At 44.1% G+C, this 14579-nt stretch overlaps 1 protein-coding gene across 6 annotated transcripts in view; it reads left to right on the forward strand.

Annotated features, from left to right (window-relative positions):
- NCKAP5 (NCK associated protein 5) overlaps window positions 1-14579 on the forward strand; it is a 955167-nt gene that overhangs the window by 737342 nt on the left and 203246 nt on the right. For all 6 annotated transcript variants that reach the window (XM_036319679.1, XM_036319677.1, XM_036319676.1 and 3 more), the window contains 2 exons: window positions 6328-6366; window positions 14384-14503. In XM_036319679.1, coding sequence (XP_036175572.1) covers window positions 6328-6366; window positions 14384-14503 — 159 coding nt within the window. The remainder of the gene's footprint in view (window positions 1-6327; window positions 6367-14383; window positions 14504-14579) is intronic.

Raw genomic sequence — 14579 nt, forward strand, 5'->3', positions numbered from 1 at the left:
CGGACCCACTCGGCCCTTCCAAGCAGAAGGAGGGCTGAGGGCATTGGCCGCGTCAACACATGTCCCAGGTGAGGCTTTTGCACACAGACGCTGAAGAACCTGCTTCATTCGGACCATGGAGTTAGTTGGCCAGGCTTCCGGTCCTTCGGGGAGGGTGCCACCTTGGAGCTCTTCCTGGCTTCCCTATGTCTGTACTTCAGAGCACAAGGGCAGGGAAAATGAGGCTTTTGGATGCTGTTCAGACAAAGAAGAAGCACCAGCACTCATTTGAAACCCAGACTAGATAAAGGCAGAGGGGGGTTGTGAAGAGCTCTGACCTTTTTCCTGGTTCCTGTTCTGTACACCAAGACGGGGTTGTGGACTCATTAGCAGCGCACTCTCCTGGCATATCCCACAACCGGGCCCTAAGTCATCTTTAATGTCAATGTCTGGGTAGATGTAGGGGGAAGATGGTCCTGCTATGGCCCCTGCCTGGGTCAGATGCTCACTTCATGAAAGGATCATGACATCACCAGAAACCTGCTTCTTGTGCCTGCCCCAGACCCAAGCACACGAGGCAGTACCTATGCTCTAGTCCCCATCGTTTCTGCAAGACCCAGTACCACTCTGGGCTCATACTTGGTACTTGATGCACGTTCATTGAATGACTAAACGAATGAATGGAAATTAATTTCCACATTGGCTTTCCCCGGAATACCACATATATGTTTAATGAGTTTCTCCCGCTCCCAGTATTTTACAGGATTTAACAGGTTAAATAAATAATATAGGTGCTTACTCCTTTATATTTACACATTCATAGTACACACATGCACACACGTCATCCCTTTCCAAATAAAGCCCCTTATTCTTTCTAACTGATGAGCTGAAATTGCATTTTATTCTCTAAAGTTTGAGGGACTTAGTGCAGACTGAACATTTACGGGCTGACTACTTTATATCAGAAACTGTCCGAGGGGTTTCCCTGGCTACGTCCATCGCCCCTTGAATTTTCACAGTGTGGGTAGGGGCTGTCCTTCCCACCCCGTACATTCATGTCCGTAGATCTTCAGCACCAGCAAGGGCAGTACTGAAATCCAAAGCTTTCCTGTGCCAGCCCAGTGCTCCTCGGGACAGACAGTAGGTCTAGCAAAAAAGCATAGAAACCTTCTCCAAAGCACGTTTTCCAGAGCGTGTGCTTTTTCACCCAATTATTAAATCACCTCGCTGACCTGGCCCTGCTTGGCAAGATACACCACACCCGCAGGTGCAGGGATGGCAGGGAGACCACCAGGTGAGGAGAGGACTGCCAGAGCCTTCCTCCCCCTCCGGACCTCCCCACCCCAACTCTCTCCCCGACCCCAGCCCTGGCCCATCTTCCTGAAGTGCTGAGAACCCATTCCTTCTCATTCAGCCTCAGGGACTGCTTTGCAATGAAATAACAACTCCACAGCCCTGCCCCCTCCTCCCTCTGCCCACCCCTTCCAGTGAATGCTGGGAGGAATCCTGACCCCTGGGAGCAACTGGGCAAAGGAGCAACGACCTGACCTGACTGTGTGTACCAGCAGGTGTCAGGGGAGCTGGCTTGTCTGAGTTCTTTCTGAGAACGGGAGAGGCGGACCTGAGGCCTCTCCTTGGCATCCCTGCCTCACCCACAGCCTTGCTCAGCTCCCAGAGCAAAGCAAGGTGCTGTCCACAGACAGCCTGAGGGAGGTTGTGAAACAAGCCCGGGGCCTGGGAACTGTCAGCTTTGCTCAGGCATCTCAGATCCCCCTCGGCCAGCCCAGCTGCTGTTTTTCCTTTCTTTGCAGAAGAAAGCTGTCAGGTGACACTGAAAGTTATTTGTTCTCATTAGCTGAGCCTGGGGGGGGGGGGGGTGATTATTTGGAACCCAAGTACTGAAAGTGTAATGCCATGAGGACGGGTCATCCCAGGAATCATCTTGCAACCTATTAGAGGGCTCAGGCTCCAGACCAGGGTTCTATTGATGCATCAGGGAAGCCATGCAGATAAAAGTGGTAGCAAAACCCAGGTGCTGTCTTCATAGACCAGTGATGGCGAACCTATGACACGCGTGTCAGAGGTGACACGCGAACTCATTTTTTTGGTTGATTTTTCTTTGTTAAATGGCATTTAAATATATAAAATAAATATCAAAAATATAAGTCTTTGTTTTACTATGGTTGCAAATATCAAAAAATTTCTATATGTGACACGGCACCAGAGTTAAGTTAGGGGTTTTCAAAATGCTGACACGCCGAGCTCAAAAGGTTCGCCATCACTGTCATAGACAGTACCCAGGAAAGCATTGTACTGCCTGCCCACTCGTCCGCAAAGAGCCTGCGAGTCCTTCTGGGTAGTAAAACCCTGTGTCAGTAGGTAAAGAAATAATACATTCATGTATCTTTGTTCAATTTTCAGGTAGAGCAAACAATTGTCCAATTGCAGGCCAGGAGGAACTGTGTCAGAGAGAGTTTGTTGAGCCTATAGGGCAACACACTTGATTGCAAAGACAATGAGTTTACCCCTGCGGGCGGGTGCAGTTAGGACATTCATTTCTGTCTCCTGGTAAATCATGTGGAGAGCGGCTTTATGCAGCCACTGTTCCACAGACTGGTTTAAGTGAGGGACCAATTGGTGGAAGAAAAGAAAATATTGATATTGGGCAGCTTTATGAGAATGTAAATCAAATCCAAAGTTTAAGATCCAAAAGAATTAAATTATTGATGGTATGAATTAACTTTGGTACATTGTTCCCTCTTTAAGCAGCGTGACTAGCTCAATTCTTCAGTGTGTTTTATTTGCCAAGAATAAAGAAGATATATAGTTTGACTTTAACTTCTCAGTTACTTACAAATTGGAAGTCACATTATTGAATGGATGTTTGAAAATTGAAAGATTTTCAAGATTATGCTCTTGGTCAATTTGTGTGAGCTAACTAGCATTTATCACCATTGTGATCACATATAAATGAAATGATAAAGGAAAAAGAAAAGGTACCCATTAAGGAAAATACGGTTTATTTTGTTCTATCCTAGTTCTTGGGTATGCTTCTTTAACTTGGTCTAAAAGAAATACCTAAGAATATGTTTTCTTCAAAACTATAGTTTCAATAAAAGGCTTGTCCTTTTTACTTAATGTCAAAAACATAAATTTGGAAAGGATTCTGATGGAAAAAAATCCCTCTTGTGTACACAATTCAACTAGTCATTTATAGGTAATCTAGTCATGTACTGCTGTGGTGTGAATGCCTCCTAGCTACGAGCTGATGGCAGCCTATATTTCAATATTCTATGAGACTTACTGGTAGCAAGCTGTTGTTAAGAATGTGCTGTTCTATCAATATTGAGTTAAGAAACAATTAAGCTCCCTGAAAACATTCTTCCCACAATCTGTCCCACTATTCTAGACAGGAATACAAGCACACGCAGTTTAGCATGGCTGAAAATAAATCTGTTACCAAGAGAAAACAATGAATGTAAGCCTCCGCCTTTGGCTGAATGTGAGAAATACCAAGATGATTATATGCTTATCACACTGGGACATAATTGTGTTCTTGCTGCCTTCCTACCAGCTGTGCACCCTCTGAAACCAAGGCACACATCCTAGTCATCTAGCTTTTCAAATACTCTACAGATTTATATTGAACAAATGAAGGATGACGAAATGAATGAAGAGAAGTACCTGATACCTAGGGTAGTTGTGTTCTGACTTGATCTTTAATGTTGTCAGGTTCAGTTATCACACTAAATGGTCATGTAGTGGCTGAAAAATATCACATAATTTACCTGTCCACCTTCATTTTATCAATAGAAGCCATATTAGGTACAAAGCTTCAAGGTTATGGTGAAGTTTAGTAAGTGATATTTTTTTTTGTGAAGTGCTTTTGAAATATGCAGGAGAAAAAGAAATTTTAGTACAAATAGGTGTAGAAATTTTGAGTGGTTATCTGGAGAAAATGCCAGATCTTGAAATACCAGGGAGGTTATCGGTTTTACATGTGGCCCTTCACTAGAATTGTGGCCACTTTTAAGCCAGTTATTATAAGGGAATGGGATTACCAAATTGGCTTAGATTAATCAAGATCCACCTCCTTGGTCTGAGAGGGGCCCAGTTTCACTCACTATCCCAAGCTGCCTGATACCTGAAGAAAATTAGAATTCTGTTAATATATTATACTAGAGGCCTGATGCACGAATTCATGCACCAGTGGGGTCCCTTGGCCTGGCCCACGGGGTCAGGCTGAAACCAGCTCTCCGACATCCCCTGAGGGGTCCTGGATTGTGAGAGGGTGCAGGCCAGGCCAAGGGACCCCACCAGTGCACAATCGGGGCCAGGGAGGGACGCGGCCAGCTGGGAAGGGACCGTGGGAGGGCTCCAGGGCATGTCCGGCCCATCTGGCTCAGTCTCAATTGGCCGGACCCCAGCAGCAAGCTAACCTACCAGTCAGAGCGTCTGCCCCCTGGTGGTCAGTGCACATCATAACGACTGGTCTACTGGTTGACTATCTGCCCCCCTGGTGGTCAGTGCATGTCATAGCGAGCGGTTGAGTGGCCTTAGCATATCATTAGCATATTACGCTTTGATTGGTTGAATGGCTGACTGGTCGACCACTTAACATATTAGGCTTTTATTATACAGTGGGGCCTTGACTTACGAGTGTCCCGACTAAGGAGTTTTTTGAGATACCAGCTGTCTCTTGGCCGATTTTTTGCATTGAGTTGATAGAGTAATTTGAGTTAACGAGCTCCTTAACGAGCTCGGTCTCAGAACGAATTAAACTCGTAAGTCAAGGCCCCACTGTATAGGAAGATTTGGCTTTACGTTGGGAGTAGCTCAAAAATAACAGAGGCTATTATATTTCCCTCTCACATAGAAGTGCAGAGATAATACAGTTCCATGCATCATCAAGACCAGGTTATTTTATTTTCCTGCCCAACTATATGTGACTTCCACTGTCAAGGTGGCTGCTGAAGCTCCAGCCATCACTTTCATATCCCAGACAGAAAAAAGAGGAAGAAGGATGAGCCTCCTTCTTCTTAGAGACTTTCTATAATCCCAGGGAAAGAATCTTCTTATAACTCATTGGCCAGAAGTTTGTCACAGAGTGACAGTTACAAAGGGGGCTGGGAAATGTAGTTTGATATGCCCAGTCAAAAATTAGGGCTTTTTAGTTAGGAGGAAGGGGAAATGGATATTGGAATAAACAACTACCAGACTATTACAGGTAGCAACAACAAATGGCCAGCATAAATGTACATGGGGGAGGGAAGTAGAGTATACAGGAACCAATGAGTTGTCCATCGTCTCCACCATTCAGTCTATCTCTACTGCAAGTAAAGGGTGTCCCAAAATTCACGCAAGAAGTAATTTTGATAGAAAACACAGGTTTATAATTAAAAATTGTAAATTTTTTATTGTTTCATAAAGTATACAGTATAGGGTTATGTATGGAATAGCATATCGGGTAAATGGCCTCCCCGGCTTTGCTGGCACATACACACTCTTTTGTTATTGCCTGAGCAGCCGCATTTTCAAAGAAGAATGGTCCAATGATGCCTCCAGCCCAAAATCCGGACCAAACAGTGACATGTTGTGGATGCATTTGTTTCTCAACAATCACTCACGGATTTTCTGAACCCCAAATGCGACAATTTTGTCGATTAACCAAGCCATCAAGATGAAAATGAGCCTCATCGAAACTCAGCCACATTTATGCAAAACGGTCATGGAAAATTTCAACAAAAGAGTGCATATGTGCCAGCAAAGCCGTGGAGGCTATTCACCCATATGCTATTCCATACATAATCCTATACTGTATACTTTATGAATCAATAAGAACTTTACAATTTTTAATTATAAACTTGTGTTTTCTGTCAAAATTACTTCTTGCATGAATTTTGGGACACCCTTTACTTCTATGTAGTGAAATAGTCCCACAGCAAAAGAATAGAAAGGAGAGGCAAAGGTTTGTAAATCAGCAAAGTGTAGACACTGTGTACAGATAATTAGGGTCGTTTTTTGTACTCTGTCATTTTTCAGCCTTCTTGGAGTCTTTACGTGTGAAAAGATATTATTTTTCCAAATATGGAAATGTGAAAATCAAGGTATGAACGATCTTTCCAGAATAACTGTCTTAATTAGCAACAAGGTCACCTTTGGAAAAAACTAACTATTACCTGGAAGGATAGGCTTATTATGAAAAGAATCAGTCCCCTGGAAGCAGAGGACAGAGGCAAATGAGGAGCTAATTAGCGACAGTAAGCTGTGGGAAACTTACTGCTAAATTAGAGTCCATGAGTGTAGCCGCATGATTATACTGACAACTCTTTTCTTTATTTTTTAAAGGTAGCCAACCAAGTTGTTCAGGCTCTACTCACTCAAAAGGTAGGTCACTTTCTGGCTTTATTATTTTCAAAGTACCTATGTGAATAGATGGGAACTCGTATTTGTCATACTAGGAAATTGTGATTGATAGATGCACTACTTTTCTATTTATTCACTTAGGTTGAAATTGTGTGTGTATTAGATGGTGTATCAATGAGCAACAGAATCGTAACATTCAAACTCTTGGTAAAGTAATAGGAAGCCTTTTGAAGATGAGAGATTCCCAGGTACCCAGATGAGTAGCAGACCTATCATTTTCACTTAGCAAGGACAAACAGTGAGCAAGTTGGTGGATCCCTCCAATTCCTGTAAAATGAACAGCCTATTATGGACAGCATTAACAGAAGCCAGGCATTTAGCAAGAGGCCTTTGAGGTTATGGAAGCTATTTAGTTTCTCAGGGCCTCAGTTTCTCTTCTGTAAAATAGGGGCAGCAACACCCACCTCCCAGAACCGCTGTGGTCCCTCGAAGGAAGCATGGAGAGCAGTTCCTGTAGTGGTGGAGATATGAAAATAAATGAAGTGTTATTCCATTTGTCAATGATCCCTTTATCAAGCTAGGGGAAAACAGATGGTAATTTCTAGCCTGTGTCTTTCCTATCCCCCTATTCTGCCCTCAGACAATATAACATAATGTTATTGGGTCAGAGTCGGTAAATACAGGAATTGCCCCAAATTGGCTGGTGAATTCTATTGACCCTTTCCCATCTCTTTCCACAGTGCTTCTCAGAGACTAAGTTCTAGATCAGTGATAGCGAACCTATGACACGCAAACTCATTTTTTTGGTTGATTTTTCTTTGTTAAATGGCATTTAAATATATAAAATAAATATCAAAAATATGTCTTTGTTTTACTATGGTTGCAAATATCAAAAAATTTCTATATGTGACATGGCACCAGAGTTAAGTTAGGGTTTTTCAAAATGCTGACACACCGAGCTCAAAAGGTTCACCATCACTGTTCTAGGTCCTTCACATTTTGTTTATTCTATCACTTCTCTGTGAGGTGGAGACTTCCTCTAGAAAAGAAAATCTTAGATTAAATCTTATTCAGGAGGATGTGGCCAATGAAAGCAAAATATTTTAAGACATTTTGTTTTTCAGTTGAAAACAATTGTATTAGGGGTTGACCATTTCTCACAGACATACTTAAATAGTATTTTAGATATACATTACACAAGTGTGATGATAATATTTTTATTAGACTTTCTCTCCCAACTACTTCTGTCAAAATATCATGTTTCCTGCTACAAATGATTTTAACTGCTTCAGGTTGTACATTAACATCACATAGTGTAGTGAGATGTCAGTATATTTATGTAAAGTTAGAAATAGGTTTAATTTTGAATTACAGAGATCCCAAATAATAGTGGCTGAAAGAAGCTACCATGTTATTTCTTTCTCGCATCTAAATCCACAGGTAGGCAGTACAGGGCTGTATGGTGACACTGCTCCATAAAGTCCAGGGGGTCCCCGTTATCCCTGCCTTCTATCTTCTTATTCAGTGAGATATGGCCTCCATTCCCAAGGTTACTTCATGGTCCAAAATAGCTGCTCTGGCTCCAGTCATCGCATCCACATTCCAGCCATCAGGAAGGAAGAAAAGCTGGAAAAAAAAATGAAAAGGGTCAAGGGCACACACCAACTGTCTTGAAGAAAGACTTTCAAAAGCTTTCATATCTCCCTACTTACACCTCCTTGAACAGACCTTTGCCACAGAGCCACATGTAAGGAAGCTGGAGATGAAGTCTTCGTTCTGGAAATGTGCAGCCTGAAAATGTACTGACATATTATTGTGGAGGAAGGGGGGGAACAGATGTGGAAGAACAGTTTATGCTTTCTGTCACAACCTATGTGAATGCCTTTCTTTTTTCAAAGACTTCAATTTCTCAGTGGCCACCCTCCTGGTAGAAACTCTGTGCTCATTTAATTACAAACCCGGGGCCAAAGGAGCACTATGTGTACCCTCTGAAAGACTGCTCACGCCTGGCTGTTCTAACGGTGCCCCAGGAAGGAGACAAGGAAACTGTCTGGTACAATATTCAGGGAAGCGGGACTCTTCAGGTTAGCAACAAAAAATAGCTGCACAAATCCAATCTACCTGGTGCAGTTAGCAGATGCAGAAGGGCAAGTTTCCGGGAGAGAGCGTGCCTCAGAGACAGCATCAGCAGGAGAGCCAGCGCTCCTGCAGTCCCCAAAGAATCATGTTCCCCAGAAGTGTGTGCCTCCCGGTTTTTATAGGGACTGTAAAACCGCCGCAAAAAATGACTAGAGTTTCTTTAATTAAGAGTACAATATAGGAAATAAAATGTCTCCAATATGCAGATGAGGAAACTAATTCTAAACAGGATGTACCTCTTAAAGAGGCCCAGTCAAAACAGAAATCTTGAGAGATTTATCCAAGTCCACAAAACAATCCTGGAGATGAAATTATAGTCATAACTCTTCAGGTTTAAAATATGTCACTTGTCATGGCACAAAGGCAAGTTTGTCCCGGCGTCAGCTCTTTTCTGGGCACCCAAACAAGCAGTTTTCATGGCATACCCTGCATGGCCTGGGTGAGTATCCCAGAGTGTGCTTCTCGTCACAATAGTAATAGGAAAAATTATTTCCATAGGCTTATCAGTTTCTATTTAATGTAAAATATTGTCCTAGTCAACTAACTGAATTTGTCTCAGAACTCTGTGGATTCCCTGAGAGAGCAGACTGTACCTCCTTTAGCTCCGTAATGCTCACGTGACAGGAATAGACTCAGCTCACTTCCAGTTATGACTCCGAAGCATAGGTTCAATTCTACAAGTGCAGTGAAATTAATAATCGGGCTAAACCCCTATTTTGTCTGAAATACATTTTATCTTCATTAAGTCAGTTACACTCACTGAAAATGTAGCTCTCCAGGTTGTGTGTGTGTGTGTGTTACCACTGACACCAAACTTACAAGAAAAGCAATTCTCTCTGCAGCTATTTTTCAGCATATCAACACCTCAGACTAATCTGCATGTTCTTTAGGGCAGCCAAATAGTTCTAGAGCATTTTTTTCTTCACCATCATAGAATAATGCTCCCTTACCCTGACTCTAGAAATACAGCCATCCAGGTAGAAGCAGAACACAATTGTGTAGCTTGAAACTGAGAGAACTTCAAACCCCTACGTGTTTCCTATCCGCTGGTCTAGCAGTGGTGTGTATAGCTTCTGGTTCCTCGAAGAGGGTCTGTTAATATAGGGTTTGGCAAAAGTAGGTTTATAGTTGTGAGTACATGAAATACCGAGTTTATTCTTGTATTATGAAGAGTTAATTATTGTATTATTTTCCATACGAACAACTGTGTTTACTGTGCACTGACAAGGAGTCACACCCATGTCCAGCACTTTAAATGCACTGAATCAGTCTGTTCTCCCTGCAGCCCAGTGAGATCAGACTAAGCAAGCAGTTTGCCCACAGTTCTAATGGCAGAAGTGGCATAGCCTGTGCTTTAGCCCGCAGTTGATTGCGCTGATCCCATGCCCTCGCCTTCTGCACCATTCAGCCTCCAGGATCCCAGTCAGTCACTTGTTTCCCACTGTAGCTCAGCAGGCAGAGGAGATACTATGAAAACCCACAGATGTATTGAAACCCACCCATTAGTTATGATCGCAGGGAATAAAGCAAAAGAGCAAGGTAGCCAACAGACTTCGTAAAACTCCTGGAAGCAGGGCCAGGCCTCACCAGCAAGAACATCCAGGATCTGCCCCTTGGGGAGTCAGAGCTGCTGTGCATTGGGAGTCACGCTTTCTCAGCATCAATCTTAATTTGGACCGAAGAATTTCACAATTGCCGGGGGCCTTAGAGAGCATTCAGTCCCGAGATTGCCAACTACCTTTGGTAATGGGTTCGGTTCACTCTAATTACATGAACTGGTTCGCTGTCACCCAGACTTAAAATGCTTAATCCAAATGTCTGTAGGATGAAGGCTCACACTCTGCAGTCTGCCCGGAACGTCACCACTTCCTGCTGATTAGAGCTGGCCTGACTGGCTCACACACTTACTGACTTGCCTTGCCATTTAATGGTAGTTGTTCTTGTGGAGGTCCTTGATCCTTGGTTAGTCTGAAATTGGCCAGCCCTTTCCTGAAATGGCTTTTCTTTTTCCAGAAGTCTTAGGATCTTCGAAAGAGAGAAGGAAGTATCTGTAACAGCCGCTCCCCAGAGGAGAGGCTGGGGGTGTGTTGTCCGCTCAGGGAAGGATTCGCTGACACTTCACAAGCCGTCCCAGGAACCAGCGGGGACATTCCTTCTCTCCAAAGCCTGGTTTTGTGCAGTAGCTCAGGTTACAGGGGAGAAACCAGGCCCTACCAGCAAAAGTTGTTTCCTCAAGGTCACGTGGGCCCAGAGCCCAGGCCCCTTACCTCCCAACCAGAGGGATTCACCTGGAATAGCTTACCAGTGTAATTTCATTTTTACGTGAAAAATAAGATTTAAATAGTTTTCATCAATCCTCTAGTGATAATGTCGGTGAACATCCTGCTTCGAAGCAATCAGCATGTTCTTAAATTTACCTCAGCAGGGAGCCAGGTAATGGTTTTGCTCTAGATGCTGGAGCAACTGTTCTCTGCAGGAATGTACAGCAGTGAATCCGCATCTCAATCCCAGTGCAGGCGGCGCTGTGGATGTGTTCATGGTCCAGGAAAGTTATGAACTGAGATTATTAAGGTGCACAGAGGCCTATGGGATCAGTGTGTCCCGTTGCTCAGTTTATTTTGCCCTCACACTCAGCTGTAACTCCTTACTCCCAGTTTCCAGTTGCTGGCGACATACAGATTGCAGGGAGAACAGGCCTGGCTGTTCTCTTGAACCCAAGACCATTAGACTTTCTTACATGAGATTAAATTAAGTCAAGTCTTTGGCATTATTTCCCGCTGGTATATTGTGCCTCCCTTTTTATTTCAGAAGACACAACCCTAGAGTTTCAATGGGGTCCTCTTGAGGCCTGAGACGCCCTTGGGAGTCACAGGAAAAGCAGGGCTGCGACAGAGGACGGGCGGTCTGCGACTGCTGTGAGCCTCGGGCCCCACACAACAGTGTCTAACAGAGGAGTCACTTAATCATAATGTTTACTTAGAAGGGTGGTCTCGTTCTGGCCTCTGTAAGTGACAGGGCCCAAACAGTAGCTGTTGTCCTCGCCCTAAACAGGCCACGTGCTCCTTTACTGCGGTTCCCATTGTGGGCGCGGGAGAAGCAGCCAGCCAGCTGCCGCGCTGCCCGGCGTGCACTGCGGAGGTCAGAGAAATTGTTTTTCTCTCTCTCTTTCCATCTCTCGGTCTAGTTCTGTCTGTAAATGTGCACATGGGCACACATGCATGGTTTGGATTAGTGTCCTATGACACTAATGACAGCTGTCTGGCCTAAGTTACTGTCTATGGCTTGACTGAAGAGAACAAAAGTATTTAAAAGAACGACACAGGCGATTCTTTCACGTCTAGGAGTTTTCAGTGCCGCTCACTGGTGTTTATCAGTGGCTGAAAGACCAGTGTCACACCCCGGAAGCCCCCACGTCCCCTCTGCCCTGTGCTGGTCTGGATGAGCCAAGCGACGAACAGCTCTCCAGGTCGATAAATTGTGTTCCCGCTAATGGACTCCTACCACCTTCAGTTGCAGTGATGGGCACTTGTACAAAGCCTCTCTATAGAGCGTATTGATTTCTTTATTTCCTTCTTTTTCCTTTTATTTTATTTTTTTACCCATCTGAAGGCTCTTCCAAGTTATTCTCAGCTTTGCTGTTAGAAATTGCTGATAGTATTCCTTGCAGGTCTGCTTTCTTCTTGCAAATGCACATGTTGTAAGCTCCTGTCCCCACAGCTTCTCCTGCGAATGAGAACGAGTGTGTTTCCCACCTAACTGGTGCTATTAATATTTATTTACCTCCCAGTCAAGTTTTATTAATTACTTAATTAGCAGGAGTAACAACAATTAGTGTTTGGGAACCGGACGTGTTATATACATGCTAAGAACAAGCATTAGCACTAATGAGACGAAGAGATTGAATTCTAAATAAAGAAAATAAATTTAGCCTTTTAATTCGAACCGTGCGTAGGCCCCCAAAACAGCCTCTGCCAAGGGGCAGGTGTATTCACGCGCATGTACACACACACATAGCCCTGCCCCTGCCTTGGATGGCTGCCTTCCTACACCTGGCACCCAGGGGCCTCATCTGAACATGGCCTCCCTTTGCTCTGCTCTGCATTTGTAGGCAGCAATCAGTTGCAAGCATCCTGTGCATCAGCTCCACCCATTTACCTGAAAAGGTGAGGAGAGTGGAAGTTGCGCAGTGAGCCACACCTGCACCTGCTCCTTTGCCCCCTGTAACAATGAACAGCGTGGAGATGGTGATGGCTCCTCAGGCAAAGTCCAGAAGGTGGATCTCTCTACCTTCACATTTCGGTTGACACAAGGTTGTGGAACAGGCCCGCTCATGTCTGTGACTCCTGCTTAAACCCGAGGGTCAGAGCCATTGACTAGAGCTCTCTGTTGCTTATGGAGCCTTCAGTGAAGCCTAGAGCTGCCCCACATCAGATTACGGAGACAGACAAACTGAAAGAGTTGAGAAACTTGAACTCTCTTGGCCACATCATCTCTAGAGAATAGAATTTTGTCATCATCAACCCCTTTAACAAAATAATCACAGAAGTTCATTAAGCTCCCACTACATGTGATGCTGTGCTAGGGGAGCGATTAAGAGTGTAAGAATATGCTTGCGCTGTTGTTTATTTGACTATCTTCTGGCACTTGCCCTTTGAGGAATGTGCCATCTAATTTACAAGACAAGTCTATAGCATGAAAGTTAAAATCAGTTCAAAGTAGCATATGCTCAGTATCACGTAAGAGGCAGTGAGGGCTCACTGGAGCTCCCCACTGAAAGCAGTCTTTGAGGGAACCGGGTGAGAGTGTCAGAGGGGAGCCAGCTGGAATTGAACTGGATGTCACTCAGAGCCAGACTTGGCCCGAGAAGGAGGCAGATGAGAAGGGAACGTGGTTGTGGCAGAGGGAAGGCTTTGGAGAACAACAGACAGACCCATATTCTGTGCATGGTAAGAGCAGAAACCTTTTTAAAAAAATCATGAAATAGTGAAAGATTAAGGTCAAAAATGTAGAAAGGAGCCAGCATCTGAAGAACCTTGAATTGGGGAGTTATTCTAGTCTGTCTTGAGCCCCATCACAGAGAGTGCAGACACTTGCGTACTGTTGGTGTCTTTATGGCACGTCCGCCTGGAAGGCAGATCCCTGGTGGGCCTCGGGGAATCCCGATGTTCCTGTGTCGGCTCCTGGCTCCCCTCTTGACAGCGGGAAAGGCTGCGGTGGTGTCTGCGCAGTTCCAGGGGCTGCTCCCGAGGATGACAACGTGCAATTACTCTACTTTCCCAGCCCCAGCACCAAAACACCCCAGGAGAGCTAGAAATCCTCTAGTTCAGAGGCTGGGCAAGTTTCCAGTGGCCTTTTCAAGCCCTCACTTCATTCTTGCTTCACCCACACGCTAAATGCATCACCGACTCTATTAGCCGCAGCGCTGAGAATTTCAGCTCATTCCACAAACAGCCGGCTGGGAAAGGCTCCATCAAAAGTGATAGTTTCTTTAGTTCATCAAATCTCTATTCACTGCAAAAACATTATTGTCCTTGTGGTTTGTGCTTTATGATTGCTTTTATGGAGACAATGAAAAGGCAAACTATACAGGTGGAAACTTAAATTGACTTTATATCGCTAAGGTTTACCATCTTCAAAAATAGCATGCTAGATTAATGCATTTCTGATTTCAGGGTGCTTTTATAAAAAAAAAAAAAATGGTCTTCCCTGCACACAATAATTCTATCAGACAATGGGCCGTGGAAGAAAACATTGTGTGTGATTTATTTCTGGGGGCTTTGAAGAACAAAAAGAATATTTTCTTACTAATGTGTCTGAAATATCAGATAAAATATGGTCCCAATATGCTAAGGTATGTTTCAGTGATAGACTTTTCCCCCTTTCAATGTGTTTGTTGTAGGATCTAAGGGAGGAATGTGTAAAGTTGAAAACACGAGTGTTCGATTTGGAACAACAGAACCGAACGTTAAGTATCCTGTTCCAGCAGCGACTCAGGCCAGCCTCTGACCTGCTCCTCCAGGTATGTGTTTTTGTGGAAAACAATCTTTGCTACTGAAATGCTATTGACAAGAAGTTACTTATGTTCAAAAGGTATT

Source organism: Myotis myotis, unplaced genomic scaffold, assembly GCF_014108235.1.
Source record: "Myotis myotis isolate mMyoMyo1 unplaced genomic scaffold, mMyoMyo1.p scaffold_m19_p_8, whole genome shotgun sequence".
Classification (NCBI taxonomy): domain Eukaryota; kingdom Metazoa; phylum Chordata; class Mammalia; order Chiroptera; family Vespertilionidae; genus Myotis; species Myotis myotis.